This window comes from Rutidosis leptorrhynchoides, chromosome 1 (genome assembly GCF_046630445.1).
Source record: "Rutidosis leptorrhynchoides isolate AG116_Rl617_1_P2 chromosome 1, CSIRO_AGI_Rlap_v1, whole genome shotgun sequence".
In the NCBI taxonomy this organism is placed as follows: Eukaryota; Viridiplantae; Streptophyta; class Magnoliopsida; order Asterales; family Asteraceae; genus Rutidosis; species Rutidosis leptorrhynchoides.
Window position 1 is genome coordinate 160,001,547 of NC_092333.1, and position 23,600 is coordinate 160,025,146.

Consider the following 23,600-nt stretch of genomic DNA (forward strand, 5'->3'; position numbering starts at 1 on the left):
AATACTGATATGACATGTGATGACTTATTTTTTTATTTCCTTCATTTTTTATAAAAGTAATAAGACATATATAAACTTTATTCATAATACATATACATAATTTATGAAATAACATGATAGTTATTAACTAAAAAGAAGTTTTGAATTTTGTTTAAACTAGTTTAATACTTTAGGGATTATAATGTAAACTTTATTCATAATTCAAGGGCTAAAGTTGAAATTTAATAATATATCTTCATCTTCATCATCGTTGTTCACTGTATCACCGGGCAAAAAAAGCTTCAAATATTTCATTTCATAGCTTCAAACATTCCATTCCATACGATCACCACAACTTCAAACATTCCACCCCATACAACGTGGCAGTCTCTAATTTGTTCTCACCGGCCACCACACTTCTCTCCTTCCCGTGATGCTCTCATCACGCCGGACCAATTTGAGCTCCATCACGCCACATAGTGCGCCACTATGTGGCGTGATGGTGGAGTTTTCGGGGCTATCGCGCTGCGTTATGAAAAGTCTTAAAGTCATGTAACATGAACTATTTAGCAGGGATTATTCTACAACTATAAGCCCAATGACAATTTCCTTTTAAATTTTGAACAACTTTAGCCCAATACTAGAGGTGTACGTTGACCCTGTGTTCCCTTTAGAAACCCACCACACCTACCTCAAAAGAGTCGGATGCTGAAAAAGTACCATGTCCCCACACATGTGATAGAAGCAAAAGTACCTCTACCACATCCCCACACATGTGATAGAAGTAATCATCATCCTACTGCCAAAAGAGATGTAAATTCTTGCCGCGAGTAGGATTAAACCTGTGTATCAACTCATTTCTTTAAGAAAACAGAAATTGGTTAACTTTTAAAACCTGGAAAACAAGACCATCATATCAGCAAGTTTGTTACAACTTGCAACCCATTTTTTTGTCATTGACATCATCCATTAAACTTATTATTCTTCCAGTTCTCTAGTATTAGAAAATACAAACCAACACAAACTAGCATCCAATGATTAAAACGACAAACACATGTTCAAATATAGACAACAATGTTTAAAAACACAAAGGTTCCAACAAGATACTTCCAACTCAATAAAGATCAGTTTCTTTGTGAGTATGAATCACACAATCTGAGGTCGGGTAAGCCACGCAAGTCAACAAGTACCCCTCCTTCATTTGGTTATCATCAAGAAACGATCCATCAGACTGGTCAACCGATCCTGCAACCATCTTCCCAGCACAAGTAGAACACGCACCCGCTCTGCACGAATATGGAAGCTCGATCCCTGCATTTTCGGCTGCATCAAGAATGTAGGTATCATCAGGTGCATCAAATTCATTCTCTTCACCATTTGGTCCAACAAGCTTAACTTTGTATGTAGCCATGCATGTTGTCCTGAACGATGAGCTGGTTTTTAAACCGAAGGTTTTTGTGACGCTTTTTATTGATGGAAGAGAAGATGGTCGTTTAAGAATGGCAACGGGAGTTGTGCGGGTTCCAGGTGCACTTCTGACCATGCATTGCGTAGGAGCTACAATGGACGCCATGGTTACCTGAAACATAAAGTTTACATTTTTGCCTTAATAATAAGATAGCTTCTACGGAAATATATACATTGATTTGAATATCAACCTAGTATAAGCAAGTCAGTTTTTTTTTTTTTTTTTTTTTTGAAAAGCAAGCAATTGTATTAATCAAAAAACACTAGCCAGAAGCTGGCAAAAACAACGAGACCAAGTGACCACATACATCAACTTTAACACGATGCAAAATTTAAAATCCTTAAAACACGAACACACAAAACCCGTGACACGGCAACCCGAAAATAAAACTACACGAACCAACTAAGATTCCACTAAATGTATCAATATTTTAGGACTCTGAATCAGATGATTAATAAGCAAGTCAGTTCTATTGCAAGTTGTTGTGCAGAATAAAAGCAAATTGTATTTAAAAATTATAAAAAGTTACCAACTTTAGTCTTATTTCTATTTGGGGAAACACCTTTTATCTAAATTCACAGAAAAAAAAATGAAATAATTGGCGTTTATAAAGTCTTCATTTTGGGTAATCTTGAAAGTTTATTGGTATTCAAGTCTCATGTTAACAACATGTAAGAAAAAGGTCAACATAGTCAAAGTCTTACTTAGATTAACACACAAAGAAAAGGATAGAAATGACCGGGTTTCATAAAGTCTGCATTTTGAGGTGTCGGGTTCAAATCTTGGGGTGGGAAACGATCACGGATAATTCAGTTCTGGTTAGGCCGCATACATCAGAGTAAAACCCGCCCTCCCGGGCATGAAAAGCCTCATACATATTCAAAGTTAACTGGTGTTCAGGTCTCATGTTAACAACACACAAGAAACTGGTCAACATGGTCAATGTTATTACCACATTAGTTGTCACATAATCATAACTTGTAACAAAGTATCTAAGAGTTTGAATCTTTTTAGTGGTTGAAAACAAAGTATGTTAGTATGTTACACACAATTAGAAACAAAGTGAAGCTGATCACCATTTCATGCAATTTACTTTTTAGACAATAATTCTTATGAGCATGCACAATAAAATACATAAATATCCAATTCAGTTTATCCACAGTCTATCTACACGGTAACAGATGACTAGACGATCTAGAGTTATGCTTAGAAATGGGAATATTGTGACTAAAGAGGATGCACAATGCATAAAACAATATATACAGATATCTCTATTCATTCTTAAATTGAACACTTATTCTATAAGTAGACAGTTCACGAACACACAAGATTTACATATTTTCATAAAAACCGTTAATAAGGTAGGCTCATACAGAAATAGATACATTGATTTTATGTTTAGCCTAGTATAAGAAAGCCAGTTCTATAGCATGTTGTTGTGCAAAATAAAAGTAAATTGCATTAAAAAAAGTGACCAACTTTAGTCTGATTTCTATTTGGGCAAGCACCTTTTATCTATATTCTCATAAAAAAAGGAAATAATTGGCTTTTTTTAGAACAACAAACACACACACCCTGTTACAAATAGCGTGACTTGAACTCACAACATCAAGGTTGATAACTGTTTTTTATAAAATCTTCATTTTGGGTAATCTTGAAAGTTTAGCAACACATATAAAAAGGTCAACATGGTCAAAGTCTTATTGATATTCAAACACAAAGAAAAGGAAAGAAATGACTGCCTTTCATAAAGTCTTCATTTAAAGTAATCTTAAAACTTAATTGGTGATCAAGTCTCATGTTAGTAACACATAAGAAACTGGTCAACATGGTCAATGTTATTACCACATTAGTTGTCACATCATCATAATTTCAAAAAGAGTATTTACAAGTTTGAATCTTTTTGATGGTTAAAAACAAAGTATGTTATTATGTATAACAAAATGGAAACAAACTGAGGTTGGTCACCGTTTCATGCAATTGAGCATGCACAATAAGATACAAATATAATTATATAAATATATTCAATTCAATTTATTTACAGGGTCACGATCTCTGCTACAGAATTATGTTAAGAAATGTGAATATTGTGACTAAAGAGGATGCACGTTGCATGAAACAATATACACAGACATCTCTATTCGTTCTAAAATTGAACACTTAACATTCTATAAAGTAGACAGTTCACAAACTTTTAAGGACTAGAAAAAATAGAAGATATAAAAAATGGCCATACTACTATATCAGACAATACATCAAAAAGGGCAAATTAATGTTATCAGGTTGCACGTTTCCTTTATGAATTGGCATATCAACATATAGAGAATTAGATGTTACACAGAACATAAGTTGCACCTGCTCTAAATAAGTGTGTTTTGGCTTATCTCAGAAAAAAAAAAAAAAAAAAAAAAAAACACACTTTTCTTAAGCTGATCGAATGATGCTTATTTTGGGCAGACTTTTTAAGCCATAAGCACTTTAATTATGCAATTTCAAACACGTCAAAGAAAAAATACGCAGCGTACGAATACACGAAAACTTTAATATGGGTCTAATCCATTGGTAGTAAATAAAGCCATCTCAAAGGTCTTAACATTTCAGAAACACGAGTCTATCGGATACATATGTGTATCATTCATGCATCAAGCAAAATGATGATTAAAATCTAGTGGGTACAAAATTAGATGTGTAGCTTTCATTTCTAGTACATAATAATTAAAATCGTTATATTGCACTATTTTTTCTATAAAAAAGGCATCAAGACTACGAAATACATTCAAACTGGTAGACCTTCAACACTGAATATACAAAGACAAAATCGTAGTACAATGTTCGTAGTGGTTTTATAAAGAAGAATTTGGCTATTCTAGGGCTTATTAAAATGTGAAATATTGGATAACCTTATTCTATGGCTTAAAAATTACAGCATTATAAGTATAAGCTCATGACTTATTCTAGGGCAATTAACCATTAAAATGAGCTTATAGGTTTCAAAAATTTCAATATACCACACCTATATACTTACAGTAGGGTTGTCCAACACACACACACACACACAAAGGTCAAACTAAGAGATGAATCAGTCAAAATTGACACAGGATACCTAATAATTCAATTAGGGTTTGTAATTTCTTATTTTATCGAGTAATAATTAAAATAACATAAATATAAATATTTTTCATTATAAAAAGCATGATTTTTGATTTAAAAATTTGTGATGGATTAATATGGATCTGTCTAGAAAAAAACAAACAAATTCAACAAGTATTGAGTGAATTAGAATGTGTAATTTAAACATGCAAACAATCAATTACATAGATAAGGTGATGATCGATGTAAACAACATGCGATGATGATTAAAAAGAGGGAAAAAAAATTAGAAAATCTTACAGGGACGAATGACGATAGCAGAGAAGCGGAGTAATCGATGGAAACGACAGCAGGGGTTTAAGTAAAAAGAACAAGGGTTGGTTAATTTATAGCGAGCAGAGGAATCTTGTAGAATGTGTTTAAGATTACTAGTTACTAGTAAACAAATAAATTGATTAATCCTTAAATAGTTCATGACGTGAATTATTTAAAAAAAATTAAAATTGATTTAACTTTTTTTTCAAATATGTTTGATAATTATTTTTAATTTAAGTATAAATATAAATGATGTAAAATAAATATATTAAACTTTTAAATAAATTAATTAAAAAATAATATACATTAGGTGGTATAAATAAATTAATTTCATTCATCACACAATTTCTCTTATTACAAAGTGTCACATCGACACTTTTTTCTATAAGCAATTGAGAACGAAATCATTGTCACTCATAACATACTTCCTTAACAAATTGAGAATCACTGTATTAATTTTTATTTTTCGAAAAACAAAACCTATATAACAAACATTATAACAAACATTTTCTCCAAAAAAAAGAATAAAACATAATACAAACAAAGACAATTGAGCTCTAGGATTGTAAACTAAACCTACTGAAACCAAAACGATTAAAAGCTAACTAAACCTGAGCCTCATCTCACAACAAAGAAAATCAGACAACAAAGAACATACAATGGAATCCAATAGGAACAAACGATAAACAAACAAGACGAAAGCAAACTCAAGAACCAAAACTAACCTATTACATGTTTTCCTTACCGAACATTACGAGATGGTTTAGAAATATAACCACCAACATGGTTGTTGCCAACTAGCTTGGCCGCACTTGAATTTAAAGAATAAGTCAGAACATTCGACGACCCGTCTCCGACAAGAATACCCAAAGAAGGGGGAATTAACTTACGTCTCGCTAACCCTTCGAAGAAACCAATATTATCTCCCCAAGGAGCTGACCTCGACACCAACAAAGACCCGTTACTCGGCCCAACCTCCGGAGCTTCTTGAAACAAATTTTGGATTGCATCTCTATAGTCGTTATCATCACTGTTGTTCCTCAAACGAAATGAATCAGCCGTACCCGCCTTCTTCTTCAACTAATCCTTAGTATTTGCTCCACCTTTAGGACACGATGTCTTCAAACTAATGAGCAAACCATTCTTGGAAAAATCCATTACACGCCACATTCACACAAATACAAAATTTCCTTCCCGCACCATTACCCGGAACTAAATTAGCCACATTATCTAAAATGCCCGAGTCAACTGAAACCTCATGCCCCGGTCTACATGCATCAATCGAACTACTAACAAACACATTCGGCTCAAACACTTCGGCAATACGCCTTTTTTACACTTAGGACCAAAACCTTCGACGCTAAGGGCGTCTCCGATCTCGTTGTAGTGAGCCGAATATTCCATTGAAGTCGGTTGAACTGTACCTGCAATGATCAAGCATAGATTAAATCATAGGGGTTCAGTCTACACTTATTAAGAAAAGTAGAGGGTTTAAGGGTCTTTCGAGTTTAACTCTCCAGTCCGGTGCACCGTGAATAACCCCATTGTAAGATAAAGATCTCAATAGAGGTGGTTAAACGTCGACCCACCATCGTCGGAGTAGCCGGTATCGATGACCCAAGGGAAGGTATTTCGATTTATGTTTATGGAACGTTACCTGTAACAATTAACGCAACTCTAAGCTGTTTGGAATTCCGGTAGCGCGGGTTGAATACTTGAAGATGATGATAAAGATGAATATGATGGAGAATATATGTGTGTTGTCTTATATACCCACAAAATCGCCCCTCAATTGCAAAGGTAAGAGACCTTATTTATAGCTAAGCCTCTTTGTCTTTTAGTGACATTATCCTTTCTAAACTGTACTACCATGTCCATAAAGCTATAAAAGCAAAGATGGTCCCCGGTACAATCTGTCAGCTGTCGTAACCACTTATATTTCCCCTACCTGGTGTGGGGATCGTGCAACCATCTATAATGTCTTTTTGTCATGTTGTGTACTGTATCTATTTTCCGTTCGTTTATAATGCGCTAGTAGTGTTGCGCCTACGGTACGTTTAACTGGAGGCAACATACGTGCGTAGAATATGTAACGCGCACGCATATGGTGGTTGTTTACGCCGTCTTCTTTCTTGGTCATGTTTATCGTGCCAATTCCAGTTTTGAACTACCGCATACTTGTTTCATAGTTTTCAACGCTTTAAAAGTGAGGCATATTAGTTGTTTACGGATATCTTACTATAAGTTCTTTCTAATAAAGCAAAATATTTTGACAAGTCATTGAGCACCTCAAGATAGACATGTGCAAAGTAAGTGTGACGCGCTCTATGAATCGTGGAAATATGCGTATCATTAAGTCCCTCCAGTTCGGTATTTGTAACGACCCTGGATTTTCCAACGTTTATTTATTAATAATTGTTATTATTAATACGTGTGATTAAACGAATGTATGTTATTACATTTACATGTTGCCATGACTAAACGTACTTGACTTTAATTGCCCGAAACGTCTTTGTGACGCCCGAGACTTACACGAATAATATTTTCAAGTATTATTTACATTCATGATTAAGTTTATTAATCATTTTAATTAACTAAGGTTGTTGGTTAATTACTTGAGCTTTTGTTGGACTTAAATTGTTAATACTTGAACTTGGGCATGATTAGTGTAATGGACTCATGAATGTGGGCTTATAAGCCCACCCTACATCTTACAAGGATTGGTTAGCCCATTTACTTATGTAAGTATTATTTAGAGATGAACTAGTTAGTTAATACTTGTAGGAATCTTGTTACAACTTCTCCCCATGCATGCACCTCTAAGTATCCAACTTTTTCAAGCTTTTCATGCAAGTGACCAACAAACAAATCCCTTCCCCTTTCCTTTGCTGCAGGCCGTGGCCTTTGGTGGCCATTAGAGGAGTTTTAATTTTTTTTTTACCACTACATTTACTTGCTTTACTCTTCACATTTCAAACACACACTTACCTCTCATATTCTCTCAACTTTTTTCTCTTATTTTGCTCTCATACTTGTAAGTAATAAGAACACTTTTCCTCTCTTTTCTTCATCTTAAAACCGAATTACATATACACATTCATCATCATTTGTTAGTTGATACTTGTTCATGTTTGTTAATTAATTACTTGTTGTTGTTTACTTACTATTTTCAAGAAGCAAACTTGTTAGTTTGATTCTTCATCTAACTTGTTCTTACAAGGCATACAAGAACATAAAGTTTCTAGCTTATGTTCTTCATTTATTGTTTCAGAAGATTTAGAGTTCATGTGTTGCAAATCATACTTGTAAGTCATGTTAGTAAACTTTAAAGTTTACTTTCTAAAGATCAAACTTTAATTTGAATCTTTAAAGTATGAACAACCATGAACCTTGTACTTGTTTACTTAGTTATTTCTTTGTATTATGTACTTTAATTTCATGTTTGTTGGTTGTTATTGGTCAAATGTTACTAGTTAACTTTGATCTCATTAATCTTGAACTAAAGTTAACTTTAAAAGTTCAAGAACATGTAAGTAAACTTTCTATTATTATAACTTGGTACACTTATGTTAGATCTAGACTTTTGAGTCCTGGATCTTCAAGATCAAACTAAGAACTATGTTCTACAACTTAAGATCTTGATTTCATGAGTTTACTTTCAAGTTTGTAACTTATTATTAGTTTTAAAGTTCATGTATGTGTTAGATCTAAGACATTGATGTAACTTTGGTTCATCAAACTTCATACAACTCTTAAGTGAGTTGTGCTTCATGTCTTAGACTTGCACTTGGGTTATGATGGTCAAACCTTGGTGAAACTGATGTAAACACATCAACGAGTTGTACACTTGAAGCTACATGCATCAAGGATGAGAACCGTGATAAGCATCGAACACCAAGAACCACCGGAACCTACTGACCTGTCTGTTTTCTGTATTCTGGTTCTGATCAGTAAGACCTGGGCTGTTGTGATTATGATTTTCAAATATCTCTTTTCGAATAGATAACTTTTCATATAGGACTCGTCTTAATCTGAGTTACGGTTTAGGATTTATGGCCCTCCGATCGTCACTATGTCCTTTTAACGTTGTGCAGAAATTTCTGTCCTACTCGCACTTAGACCATTGCCACGGTCAAACGAAGACGAGTTTGCTTCTGTAAATTTTACCACACTTAAAGAACTCATATACGGATCCATGGCCACTGGTCTCACCTTATTTCAGTAAGGTTAGAGGCCGTGGTGACTGACCAAAGTCATCCTTTGTTTTAAACTACTTTCATAAACGAAACTTACTTTACGCCTTTTGTTTGATGATGAATGATGATGACCCTTAAGACCTTATTTACATACTTTTAAACCTATTCGGACGATTTAATGACTTAGTAATATTTGACTTAGGTTGAGGACCCGTTTGGACAACCTTCATTACTTGCTTACTTTCCGAGTCATACTTTACCGCTACATTATCATTGTGAGTTATAGCATTCCCTTTTTACTTTAACTTATTTTGGGAACTGAGAATACATGCGGATTTTATGTTTTGCATACTAGGCACGAGTACTTAAACTTATATATGTGTGGGTTATATAACGACAGAAACATTCCCTTTAGCTCGGTAACGTTTAGTCATTGGTTTTTGAACCGGTGAACGCGAATCTTAGATATGGATCCATAGGGTTTGACATCCCCACTCGGGCTAGTAGCGCTAGCATTTAACGAGTGTTTAATACTTCGTAAACATACGCACTTGCCAAGTGTACTTTCAGGGGGTATAAACGTTAAGTTAGTTACCAAGTGCCCACGGTTAACATATACTTTATCATACTGTTTTGAAACGCTCTTTGTAGCACTGAAATCTCGTGGCCTACCTTACATACTGTTATACTTAAACTATAGCTCACCAACCTTTGTGTTGACGTTTTTAAGCATGTTTTTCTCAGGTGCTTAAGGTTATTTGCTTTCGCTGTCGTGCTAGGCTTGCCGTAGACACCCGCTGCTATAGTGTTATCACCGCATGAACTGTTTATCTTGCATTCAAACTTTAATACATTTGAAACTATGTTTTGTAACGACCTAAGGGTCACATATATTTATTCATGCTTGCTATTCGTAGAAGCATACTGTTGGTGTAAAACAATTGATGTCGGTTATGACGTAATCTTTTTATCGTGAATGCAACTTCTTTTATTACAGCATGTAGTACTTAACCTTGTAATGATCCTGTTGTTGATGATTCGTACACGATGGTTTTGTACGGGGCATCACATTTGGTATCAGAGCATTGGTACCGTGTTGTCAAATGACGTGTTGCGTACATAAAGTACCGTGTTGTCAAATGACGTGTTGCGTACAATCATGAGGTCTTATTAACATAAATATAAATGTTAGTGAAGTTAATAAGAGTTAGATTACAGAAAATATAATTCAGGCGGTATAACCGACCATATATAACTTAAATAACATAAATATAAATGTTAGTGAAGTTAATGAAAGTTAGATTACAGAAATATAATTCAGGCGGTATAACCGGCCATATATAACTTAAATAACATAAATATAAATGTTAGTGAAGTTAATAAAAGTTAGATTACAGAAATATAATTCAGGCGGTATAACCGACCATATATAACTTAAATAACATAAATATAAATGTTAGTGAAGTTAATAAAAGTTAGATAATTTCTTACCTTGATTAGTGACGTGTGCTTGCTTAGATAAACCTTGATTATACGGAGCACTTCGTGCTGATAACGTGTTATATTTCAGTAGGCTTATAACTACCTTTAGTGGCCTGGTTCAATATATTCAAATTGAAAGAACCAATAAAAGAGAGATGTGTTGTAGAAGATATAGGAGAGAAAGAGGTTGAAGAGAGGTGTGATGTATTTAATGTATATGTGTGTTTTTGTAACTTACATTATGCATATATATATAGTACAAATTTTATTATCCATATTTGACTAATTACCATCCATATTTAACTACTAAATTTACAACAATATTAAATAATAATAATAATAATAATAATAATAATAATAATAATAATAATAATAATAATAATAATAATAATAATAATAATAATAATAATAATAAATAACACTTTGTAAGACCACCATTATTCTAAAATGTTTTGCAAAATTATCGGGTCTTAAAGTAAACTTCCAAAAGAGTAGCCTCTATGGTGTCGGGGTTGATAACTTCGAACTCTGCAACTTGGCAGAAAGATTTCATTGTACCCCTGGTTCATTCCCATTGAAATACTTAGGCCTTCCCCTTGGTGTAAAAATGACCAAAGCTAGCTTTTGGCAACCGGTCATTGATAAGTTCAAAAAAAGACTATCGGAATGGAAATCTAAATCGGTCTCCTTTGGTGGTCGGTTAACACTTGTGAAGTCGGTTCTTAGTAGCTTGCCTCTCTACTTTTTCTCTCTCTTCCGAGCTCCCGCAAGTGTTCTAAAGCGACTTGAATCCTTGAGGTACAATTTCTTTTGGGGCGGGTCGGGGGAGGGAAAAAAAATCTCTTGGGTCAAATGGGATAAGGTGATTTTACCTTATGATTTGGGCGGGTTAAACATCGGGTCGTTAAATGCAAAAAACCTATCTTTATTAGCCAAGTGGTGGTGGCGTTTCAAATCGAACCAAAACTCTCTTTGGGTTAAGATTATTTCAAGTATTTATGGGCCGACGGGGGGTTAGATGCGGCTAACTTTCACAGGTCATGTTTCGGAGGTTCAAGCTGGAGCAATATCATCAAAGCAGGTATATCAATCGATGCAAAGGGAGTTGGATTCTCATCTTCATTCATCAAAGTAATCGGAAACGGGCAGTCTATTAAACTTTGGCACGACTCATGGCTTGGTGAATTCAAGTTAAAAGATAAATTCCCTAGATTATTTGCTTTGGAAGTGATCAAAGATGTGTCGGTTGCTGTTCGATTGGTAAAGGAAAATGGCCTCCTGACACCATGTTGGAATTGGTCTGGTAATATCCGGGGTCGATCTCAGAACGAGTTACAGGCTATATGCTCGATGTTTACAACAATCGTTCTCAACAGTGATGTAAGTGACTCATGGAAGTATATTCTGGAACCGGATGGGATATTCAAAACAAAAGGTTTATCAAATCTTATCGATGTTTCGTCATCTTCAGTGATTTCGGCACCTCACTTGAAAACTCTCACAAATAAGGCGATTCCTCTCAAAGTGGAAATTTTTATATGGAGAGCAAAACAATTAAGGTTACCGGTAAGGGTTGAGCTAGATAAACGAGGTATAGATCTAGACTCCGTGCTTTGTCCTGTTTGTAACAATTATGTTGAATCCGTAGACCATATCTTATCTCAATGTACAAAAGTTATTGACTTATGGAATCAAGTTCTTAAATGGTGGAACCTTCCCGGAATTAATAACCTATCTATGGACCAAGTCGTGGACGATTGCGCGTTATTTTCGTTACCAATGACTTCTCTTGGAAAAACTATTTGGCAAGGTCTCAAGTGGGTCGTTTGTTACTTTTCGTGGAAGGCTAGAAACGATTTGGTTTTCAACAAAATCTCGTGGTGCATTCCGAACACCCTCAACAACATTCAAACAACATCTTTCTTTTGGATCTCAAAACGTCTCAAAAATTCATCCCTTGATTGGCATCAATGGCTCATCAACCCGTGCTCTTTTGTCTCAACTTCTACAAGATCGGGAATTGGTTAATAGGTTTTTTTCGTTGCATTTTATTTAATGTATATAGTCTTCTCGGTGGTTTGTTTTATTTTCACGGCTAGGTTAGATTCCTCGTTCTATCCTTTGTATCCGTTGAAACTCTCTCGTTGTTTTTCTTGTGGTTATATATTGCTTGCTTTTCAAAAAAAAAAATAATAAATAATACTCGGTGACACTCCGTAATTAGATCCTTCGAGTGGATTTCTCATCGTTTAAAAAAGAAATGTAAATTAGATTGGCTCTAATGGATCAATGATCCGAGTGTATATCTTAGAATAGTATATATAGTCATCCTTGTAAAGTCGTGTAAGTTTGCCTTCTTGCAAACCTAGCTTGTTAGTGAGGGCTTCCCTCAAACTCTTGTATATCTTGTGATTGATCAATGTTATTTTGCTTGCCTTTAAAAAAAAAAAAAATAATAATAATACTCGGTAACAATAATAATAAATAAATAATAACAATAACAATTATTATTATTATTATTATTATTATTATTATTATTGTTATTATTATTATTAGAAATTTGCTAACGACAGTCATTAACTTGCATAAAAGTATTATAAATTTAATAATCGTGTTATAGTCAACATATAACCGTCATGTACAACCATTTTATTTATGAACGTTAACGACAGCCTTAAAAGTTATTCTTAGCAATATCCTTATTATTACATTTATATTTAATTTAATATAATTATAAAATAATGATTAATTTAACAAAAATATTATAATAAAGAACTTATATTATATACTATATTATATATACTTCGTCATGACATGAATTATATACTATATTATATACTACATCATGAATTATACTAATCATGTACATTAACTTTTGCGTGAAATAGCCAAAACTCAAGCAAAAACTACTACACCTTCACTAAAGAACTTCATATCTAAAATAAGATGATACGGATATAAATAAATTAAATGTTGATATACTTGGGAAAAAGATCCCAATTTTCCTTATAAATGTAGCTTTTAGTGTTAGTGTACTAGATGAATTTCTTATATGTATGTATATGGCAAGTACTATGTTGTCGCGAAGGCCGAGTCGGATATGACAAGCATGGAAAAGCATTGGCACCAGTGGTTCTTGGTGTTGGTGGACACTATACGAGGGCAAAAGTCTTGAATCATCCGTGCAATTATTCTCCCTGAAAAACGTCGTGGTGATTAGTCATAACGTTCATCGAATAGCCTATCTATCATATAATCATACCCTAAAAAAAATATGAATATTAATGATATATTTCATTAATAAGAATGATTGCAATTATAAATTACTAGCTTTGTTAAAAAGTTGGAGTTTTTATATAAGATACTAGAAAGATGTCATTTTTGTACATTTAAAGTATTGTACTTGGTAAGCCCAATGTGGTACAAAAGATGGATATTTTTCTCAACAGCGGCGGAACTTGAACTCGGATACAGGTGGGGCGAGTGTAAATTTTTTTTAATTCTTTCATAGTCAGCAGAGACGAATACTAAAAAAAAACCTTATTTTTTAGTAATTTTTTTTAGTGTAAAAATTTTTGTTCCGTAAAATTCAGGGTGGGCGGACACCACCTTTGGGATAAGTACCGCCAATAGCTAGAGATTCCATCAATATATTCCGAAAAAAAATTGTGTTTTTGCTTATAGTTTATCATATATGAATGATTCCAAAAAGATATGCCACTCATTGTGACTTCAAGGTCACTACTTTATACCATTTATACCATAATATTGCTATAAAAGTACATACAATAAAAACTATATGTAAAGACAAATATGTGCCATCACGATTACTATGGTCTGTTCGCAAAGCGTTTAGTAGCCTTAACATTAGTCAGCTCATAAAACGAGTCCGAAACTCATGTATACCAATAATAAATGAAGAAATTTAAGCTAAAGATTACCTATATTGATGACTCCCCTTTTTAAGGATTTTGAAGTTTCCATGTAAAGTTAGTTGAAGTATCTATCAATCTATGCAAATAGGATGGATGATCCAAGAAGCAATACCAAAAGCCGGTACATACACAATGTCTGCAAAAACACACATCAATTAGAAAAGAATTATGAAAACCCGAAAACATATAAGGGAAAAACTAGCATTCACTCACATTTTTCACCGAAGACGAATAATCAATGCTAGGAAGATACCCTTGAACACCAAGGTTGTAAACGGGCGTACCGTCAGGATAGTACAAGCCATAGTTTCTCTCAGACGTTGGACCGGGCTTCAAATTCTCATTAAAAAGGGCAAAAACGTAAATATCAATTCGTTGTGATGGGTGCGCCGGGGTCCCTTGACCCTGTTGCATCCTTTGCAACAAATTTCTATTGTAAATCCCTGCATTTTGAACACTGGCCCCCGGTTCATCCACGTCACCTTTTGAAGGCCACCCGGTTTCAGAAATCCTAACTTGAACATCACTATGACCCAATGCCTTTATACCCGAATAAACCGCATCAATTTGAGCATAAAGCATATTATCATACTTAAGATTTGTAACCGGATCCACTAATAGGACTAATCTACAACTTGCTAGTTTACTTGTTTCCGCTGAACTTACTGCATGCTGCTGCTTATTTTTACTGCTATATGCCGTATGATATTACATGATTTCACTACTGTATGATATTACTTGCTTTCGATTGCATGCTACTTCTGTACGATTCGTTATTATTGCCATGCTACTTATTGTTATACATGATTTAAACTGTTGGCCTAATACGTGCTTGCTTTATGACTTACTGACATGGAAAATTTATTTTTCCTTGTTCAGATGTCGGATGTTCCACCTGCTATCGTTTTGGGCAGTTTAGACTCGTCGGCCACCCCACCTGCTGCTGCTGCCGACACAACGATCCCGATACGCACCAGTGACCCCGGCGCTTCGTCTTCCGGAGCTAGTAGTAGTGCGCCGGCACCAGTGGCTACTATTGGCGGACACGTGGACCCTACGGAGATTCCAGCTCCGTCTGCTCCTGGACCCTCGGAGCCACAACCCCGCATCGGTGGTGTTGTGATTCCGGCGGAGTTCGGGGAAGGGCCATTCCGTAACGATATGCGCATGTCGTGCCGACGCGCTGCTAATGGACGTTTAGTGCCATTTCCGCCAGGCAGACACATAGAGATGTTGGCCGCCTTCGGACTGCCAGTTCAGCCACCCGTGCCACCACCACATGATTCGGATGACTCATCATCCGCCGATTCTTCATCAGATGACTCTTCCTCAGACGACTCCAGTGATGATGAGGACCCTGCTGATATACCTATTCAGCCACCCTCCACCCCGCCGAAGAAGCGATATCGCTTCGACGGTACCATCATTCCGGGGATCAACGGAGGATGAGCCTTCACTGATGCGTTTGGTCGGCGTCGTAGGGTTACTGCTCGTAAGCGGCTTGTGCCGTACCCTGCCGACCCACAAGTGCGTAAGACACCCCGTTACGTACTGACTATTTCTGGAGCCGGAACGTCTGCACCTCGTTTCGTGAGGTCTGCACCACCTGCACCACCGGCACCACCTGCACCACCGGCACCACCTTCACCACCTGCACCTCCTGCCCCACCATCTCCCTCTAACGAGGAACTGAGGAGGGAGGTGGGAATCCTCCGAGCTCGGGTTACTGAGCTCGAGGAGCAGTTGGCTCAGCTTTTAGACATCCTACACCCACCTTCACCGTAGGACCTTTTGTATTAGATTTCATGATTTAATCTAGTTGTAGTTTCATATTTCACTTATGTATTGTACTAATCTATCATGATGTATGAAACTTATTATTAATGAATGGAAACTTTGTGATGTTACTTTTTGCACAAGTGTTCTATTTACGTTACTGTATGGTGTTTTGCGGTACTTGTATCAACTTGAGTTACTTAATTAACATGTGTTGTGCTGTTTACATGTTGGTTGTTATATACTATATTATTATATATTGAATACTGGATTTTGACTTAAGTCAAAAATTTTGTTTAGAACACCATGGCTAACGGTCGATCCACACCTACTGCTGCTCAAATTGAAGAGATGATCCAAGAATGTGTAGCCACAGCCATTGCAGAAATGCAACCCCAAGCTCCACCGCCACCGCCACCACCACCACCACCGGTTATTCAACCCGTTCGAAATGGGTGTACTTACAAGGAATTCCAGAGCTGTAAACCACATAACTTCAGCGGCACTGAGGGACCGGTTGGTCTCACCAGATGGTTCGAGAAACTTAAATCAGTATTCCGAGTTAGCAACTGTTCGGAGGACAACAAAACCAAATTTTCTTCTTGCACGCTATCTGACGGCGCGCTCACATGGTGGAACACAATGGCACAGGCACAAGGCATTGATGAGGCGTATGCTACGCCATGGGAAGAATTTAAATGTGCCATGATTGAGGAGTATTGTCCGAGAACCGAAATCCAAAAGATGGAAATGGAATTCATGCAGTTAAAGGCCGTTGGGAACGACCTTGATGGTTACAACAGGAGATTTTTGGAACTAGCCCTGATGTGTCCGAAAATAGTCACTCCAGAATTCAAGCGTATGGAGAGGTACTTCTGGGGACTCCCTAAGAGCATTAAGGGAAACGTCACCTCGTCCAAGCCACCGAATGTTCCCGAAGCGATGCGCATGGTGCATACTTTAATGAATCAAATAACCATCGATGAACCGGAGAAAACTAAGTCTGAAGCGGGTACTAGTGAGAAGCGCAAATGGGATAACCACAACAACAACAACACCAACTCAAACTCGAACTACAAAGGAACCTTACGACAATGCAAGAGGTGTTACAAACACCATACTGGGTATTGCAATGTTGTCTGCGAGAAGTGCCAACGGTCTGGGCATGTTGGAAAAGACTGCAAGGTCACCACTTTGAATGGGAAGCCGAACACCAATAGACCGAAGAAGTGTTATGAATGCGGACAGACGGGCCACTTTAGAAATGTGTGCCCAAACAAGCGTAAAGATGGCTGACCACCCCACGCTAGAGCTTTCAATGTTAATGCAAGGGACGCACGCGAAAACCCCGACTTGGTGACAGGTATATTCAAAATCAACAATATTTTAGCTTCTGTCTTGTTTGATACTGGTGCGGATAGAAGTTATGTATGTAGACATTTTTGCGATAAGATTAATTGGTCGTTAGTCCCGTTAAAAGAGAGTATGCTTGTCGAGGTCGCCAATGGAAAACTTGAAAAAGTTGACCATATTAGTCGAGGAGCTATTATCAACATAGCTGGTGCAGATTTCGAAATTGATTTAATACCTATCAAACTGGGAAGTTTTGACGTGATCGTTGGTATGGATTGGTTGAGCAAGATAAGGGCCGATATTATCTGTGGAGATAAAGCTCTTCGTATACCACAAGGAGATGGCGAGCCACTGGTTATCTATGGAGAGAGATGTACCTTGAAGTTGAACCTCATTAGTTGCGTGAAAGCGCAAAAGATTATGAAGAATGGACGTTTTGCTGTCCTAGCACATGTGAAAGCGGTAGAAACTGAGGTGAAGAGCGTGAACGACGTTCAAATTGTGAACGAATTTTCCGATGTCTTCCCAGAGGAATTGCCTGGATTACTGCAGCCGAGAGCAGTAGAGTTTCAGATTGATTTAGTGCCAGGAGCTGCACCTGTAGCTCGCGCACCTTATAGACTCGCACCTTCCGAGATGCAAGAATTACAGAGTCAACTACAAGAACTGTTAGACTGAGGATTTATCCAACCAAGCTTCTCGCCTTGGGGCGCACCTGTTTTGTTTGTGAAGGATAAGGATGGATCCTTCTGTATGTGTATCGACTACCGTGAACTCAACAAATTGACGATCAAGAATCGGTATCCTCTTCCCAGAATTGACGATCTTTTTGATCAACTACAAGGATCGAGCGTTTACTCAAAGATCGATTTACGATCCGGTTATCACCAGTTGAGGGTGAAGGAAAGTGACGTGATGAAAACTGCATTCAGGACCCGTTATGGTCATTATGAGTTTCTCGTGATGCCATTCGGTTTGACAAATGCACCTGCCGTGTTCATGGACCTCATGAATCGTGTCTGCAAGCCGTACTTGGATAAGTTTGTTATCGTCTTCATAGATGATATCCTCATCTACTCTAAGAGCGAAGAAGAGCATGAGCAACATCTCCGACTAGTGCTTGAACTCTTGAGACAAGAGCAACTTTACGCCAAATTCTCCAAGTGTGAATTTTGGTTGAAGGAAGTTCAATTTCTGGGTCATGTTGTGAGCGACCAGGGTATCAAAGTTGACCCCGCCAAGATTGAAGCCATCAGCAAGTGGGAGACCCCCACTACTTCGAATCATATTCGTCAATTCCTAGGTCTCGCCGGTTACTACCGAAGGTTCATTGAAGGATTTTCTCTGATTGCGCGTCCTTTGACCGCGCTGACTCACAAGGGCAAGAAGTTCATTTGGGAACCTGCACATGAATCAGCATTTCAAACTTTGAAGAAGAAATTAACCACCACACCTATCCTATCACTTCCTGAGGGCAGTGACGACTTTGTTGTTTATTGCGATGCTTCGAAAAGTGGTTTTGGTTGTGTACTGATGCAACGCTCAAAGGTTATCGCTTATGCCTCCCGACAATTAAAGATTCACGAGCGAAACTACACTACTCACGATCTTGAACTTGGAGCTGTTGTCTTTGCGCTTAAATTGTGGAGACATTATTTGTATGGAACTAAGAGCACTATCTTCACCGATCACAAGAGTCTCCAGCACATCTTTGATCAGAAACAACTGAATATGAGACAGCGTCGATGGATCGAGACGCTCAATGATTACGATTGTGAACTTCGTTATCATCCTGGCAAGGCCAATGTTGTAGCTGACGCTTTAAGCCGAAAGGAGAGGACGGCACCTCTTCGTGTTAGGGCTCTGAACATCACCATCCATTCGAACCTCAACAGCCAGATCAGAGTAGCCCAAGATGAGGCCCTCAAGGAGGAGAACATATCTCACGAACATTTGAACATACTTGTCTCTCGATTCGAGGTTAGGGATTCTGGACTCCGATGTTATGCCGGAAGAATTTGGGTACCTTATTATGGAGATCTACGGAACCTTATACTTGATGAAGCCCACAAGTCAAGATATTCGATTCACCCCGGTGCGGGCAAAATGTACCACGACCTTAAAGAACAGTATTGGTGGCCGAATCTTAAGAAGGACGTTGCGACTTATGTTGGTAAATGTTTAACCTGCTCGAAGGTTAAAGCCGAGCATCAGAGACCTTCTGGTTTACTTCAACAGCCAGAAATCCCACAATGGAAGTGGGAACGGATAACAATGGATTTCATCACCAAGCTGCCGAAGACGGTGGGCGGATACGATACCATCTGGGTTATTGTTGACCGCCTTACTAAATCTGCACACTTTCTAGCGATGAAGGAAACAGATACAATGGAGAGACTTGCTCAACTATACATCAAAGAGGTTGTATCTCGTCATGGTGTACCTTTATCGATCATCTCCGATCGCGATCCCCGTTTTGCTTCCAGATTTTGGCGTTCTTTGCAAGAAGCCATGGGAACCCGTCTCGACATGAGTACTGCATATCATCCACAGACCGACGGGCAAAGTGAACGAACGATTCAGACCTTGGAAGACATGTTGCGTGCATGTGTCATTGATTTCGGAAAGGCCTGGGAAAGGCATTTGCCACTCGCCGAATTCTCGTACAACAACAGTTACCACTCAAGCATTAATGCCGCACCTTTTGAAGCATTGTATGGCCGCAAGCGCCGATCTCCTATTTGTTGGGCCGAAGTAGGCGAAAAGCAAATCACCGGACCCGAGGTAGTCCACGAAATGACGGAGAAGATTGCTCAGATTCAAGCTAGACTTAAGACTGCCCGCGATCGTCAAAAAAGTTATGCAGACCTCAAATGTAAAGACTTTGAATTCAACGTTGGTGATCGTGTAATGTTAAAGGTTGCACCTTGGAAAAGTGTGATCCATTTTGAAAAATGTGGAAAGTTAAACCCACGATACATTGGTCCTTTTGAAATCTTGGAACGTGTTGGACCCGTTGCTTACCGTTTGGATCTACCAGCACAATTGAGCTCAGTTCATCCTACCTTCCACGTGTCAAACTTGAAGAAGTGCCTTGCGGCACCGGAACTTATCATACCACTGGAAGAACTTACGATTGACGACAAACTTCACTTTGTGGAATAACCTGTTGAAATTATGGATCGTGAGATCAAAACATTGAAACGCAACAAGATTCTAATCGTCCGAGTACGATGGAATGCCAAATGAGGACCTGAGTTTACTTGGGAGCGAGAGGACCAAATGATGCGGAAGTATCCTCACCTTTTCCCGACTCCTCCATCTACCTCAGCTTAAAATTTCGGGACGAAATTTTCTTTAACAGGTGGATAATGTAACGACCCTGGATTTTCCAACGTTTATTTATTAATAATTGTTATTATTAATACGTGTGATTAAACGAATGTATGTTATTACATTTACATGTTGCCATGACTAAACGTACTTGACTTTAATTGCCCGAAACGTCTTTGTGACGCCCGAGACTTACAAGAATAATATTTTCAAGTATTATTTACATTCATGATTAAGTTTATTAATCATTTTAATTAACTAAGGTTGTTGGTTAATTACTTGGGCTTTTGTTGGACTTAAATTGTTAATACTTGAACTTGGGCATGATTAGTGTAATGGACTCATGAATGTGGGCTTATAAGCCCACCCTACATCTTACAAGGATTGGTTAGCCCATTTACTTATGTAAGTATTATTTAGAGATGAACTAGTTAGTTAATACTTGTAGGAATCTTGTTACAACTTCTCCCAATGCATGCACCTCTAAGTATCCAACTTTTTCAAGCTTTTCATGCAAGTGACCAACAAACAAATCCCTTCCCCTTTCCTTTACTGCAGGCCGTGGCCTTTGGTGGCCATTAGAGGAGTTTTAATTTTTTTTTACCACTACATTTACTTGCTTTACTCTTCACATTTCAAACACACACTTACCTCTCATATTCTCTCAACTTTTTTCTCTCATTTTGCTCTCATACTTGTAAGTAATAAGAACACTTTTCCTCTCTTTTCTTCATCTTAAAATCGAATTACATATACACATTCATCATCATTTGTTAGTTGATACTTGTTCATGTTTGTTAATTAATTACTTGTTGTTGTTTACTTACTATTTTCTAAGAAGCAAACTTGTTAGTTTGATTCTTCATCTAACTTGTTCTTACAAGGCATACAAGAACATAAAGTTTCTAGCTTATGTTCTTCATTTATTGTTTCAAAAGATTTAGAGTTCATGTGTTGCAAATCATACTTGTAAGTCATGTTAGTAAACTTTAAAGTTTACTTTCTAAAGATCAAACTTTGGTTTGAATCTTTAAAGTATAAACAACCATGAACCTTTTACTTGTTTACTTAGTTATTTCTTTGTATTATGTACTTTAATTTCATGTTTGTTGGTTGTTATTGGTCAAATGTTACTAGTTAACTTTGATCTCATTAATCTTGAACTAAAGTTAACTTTAAAAGTTCAAGAACATGTAAGTAAACTTTCTATTATTATAACTTGGTACACTTATGTTAGATCTAGACTTTTGAGTCTTGGATCTTCAAGATCAAACTAAGAACTATGTTCTACAACTTAAGATCTTGATTTCATGAGTTTACTTTCAAGTTTGTAACTTATTATTAGTTTTAAAGTTCATGTATGTGTTAGATCTAAGACTTTGATGTAACTTTGGTTCATCAAACTTCATACAACTCTTAAGTGAGTTGTGCTTCATGTCTTAGACTTGCACTTGGGTTATGATGGTCAAACCTTGGTGAAAATGATGCAAACACATCAACGAGTTGTACATTTGAAGCTACATGCATCAAGGATGAGAACTGTGATAAGCATCGAACACCAAGAACCACCGGAACCTACTGACCTGTCTGTTTTCTGTATTCTGGGTCTGATCAGTAAGATCTATGCTATTGTGATTATGATTTTCAAATATCTCTGTTCGAGTAGATAACTTTTCATATAGGACTCGTCTTAATCCGAGTTACGGTTTAGGATTTATGGCCCTCCGATCGTCACTATGTCCTTTTAACGTTGTGCAGAAATTTCTGACCTACTCGCACTTAGACCGTCGCCACGGTCAAACGAAGACGAGTTTGCTTCTGTAAATTTTACCACACTTAAAGGACTCATATACGGAGCCATGGCCACTGGTCTCACCTTATTTCAGTAAGCGTAGAGGCCGTGGTGACTGACCAAAGTCAGCCTTTGTTTTAAACTACTTTCATAAACGAAACTTACTTTACGCCTTTTGTTTGATGATGAATGATGATGACCCTTAAGACCTTATTTACATACTTTTAAACCTATTCGGACGATTTACTGACTTAGTACTATTTGACTTAGGTTGAGCACCCGTTTGGATAACCTTCATTACTTGCTTACTTTCTGAGTCATACTTTACCGCTACATTATCATTGTGAGTTATAGCATTCTCTTTTTACTTTAAATTATTTTGGGAACTGAGAATACATGCGGATTTTATGTTTTACATACTAGGCACGAGTACTTAAACTTATATATGTGTGGGTTATATAACGGCAGAAACATTCCCTTTAGCTCGGTAACGTTTAGTCATTGGTTTTTGAACCGGTGAACGCGAATATTAGATATGGATCCATAGGGTTTGACATCCCCACTCGGGCTAGTAGCGCTAGCATTTAACGAGTGTTTAATACTTTGTAAACATACGCACTTGCCAAGTGTACTTTCAGGGGGTATAAACGTTAAGTTAGTTACCAAGTGCCCACGGTTAACATATACTTTATCATACTGTTTTGAAACGCTCTTTGTAGCACTGAAATCTCGTGGCCTACCTTACATACTGTTATACTTAAACTATAGCTCACCAACCTTTGTGTTGACGTTTTTAAGCATGTTTTTCTCCGGTGCTTAAGGTTATTTGCTTCCGCTGTCGTGCTAGTCTTGCCGTAGACACCCGCTGCTCTAGTATTATC

General features: G+C 37.1%; 2 protein-coding genes across 2 annotated transcripts; both read right to left on the bottom strand.

Annotated features, from left to right (window-relative positions):
• Window positions 1-872: 872 nt before the first annotated feature.
• LOC139866576 (ferredoxin, root R-B1-like) lies at window positions 873-4,967 on the bottom strand. Its single transcript, XM_071854855.1, has 2 exons — window positions 4,838-4,967; window positions 873-1,558 (listed from the first exon to the last, which is right to left on the bottom strand). Exon 2 carries the CDS (start codon window positions 1,550-1,552, stop codon window positions 1,094-1,096), a length of 459 nt encoding a protein of 152 aa, XP_071710956.1. The 5' UTR covers window positions 1,553-1,558; window positions 4,838-4,967; the 3' UTR covers window positions 873-1,093.
• Window positions 4,968-14,541: 9,574 nt separating this feature from the next.
• On the bottom strand, window positions 14,542-15,047 carry LOC139890701 (glucan endo-1,3-beta-glucosidase 14-like). The gene is made up of 2 exons (XM_071873613.1): window positions 14,679-15,047; window positions 14,542-14,601 (listed from the first exon to the last, which is right to left on the bottom strand). The coding sequence occupies exons 1-2, from the start codon at window positions 15,045-15,047 to the stop codon at window positions 14,542-14,544; spliced, it is 429 nt and encodes a 142-aa protein (XP_071729714.1).
• Window positions 15,048-23,600: the final 8,553 nt, after the last annotated feature.

Coding starts and splice junctions, on each gene's coding strand:
- LOC139890701 (XM_071873613.1), bottom strand. CDS start 15,047: ATGCTTTATGCTCAAATTGATGCGGTTTATTCGGGTATAAAGGCATTG. Junction 14,602..14,678: donor ATTCGTCTTCGGTGAAAAAT/GTGAGTGAATGC, acceptor GTGTTTTTGCAG/ACATTGTGTATGTACCGGCT.
- LOC139866576 (XM_071854855.1), bottom strand. CDS start 1,552: ATGGCGTCCATTGTAGCTCCTACGCAATGCATGGTCAGAAGTGCACCT.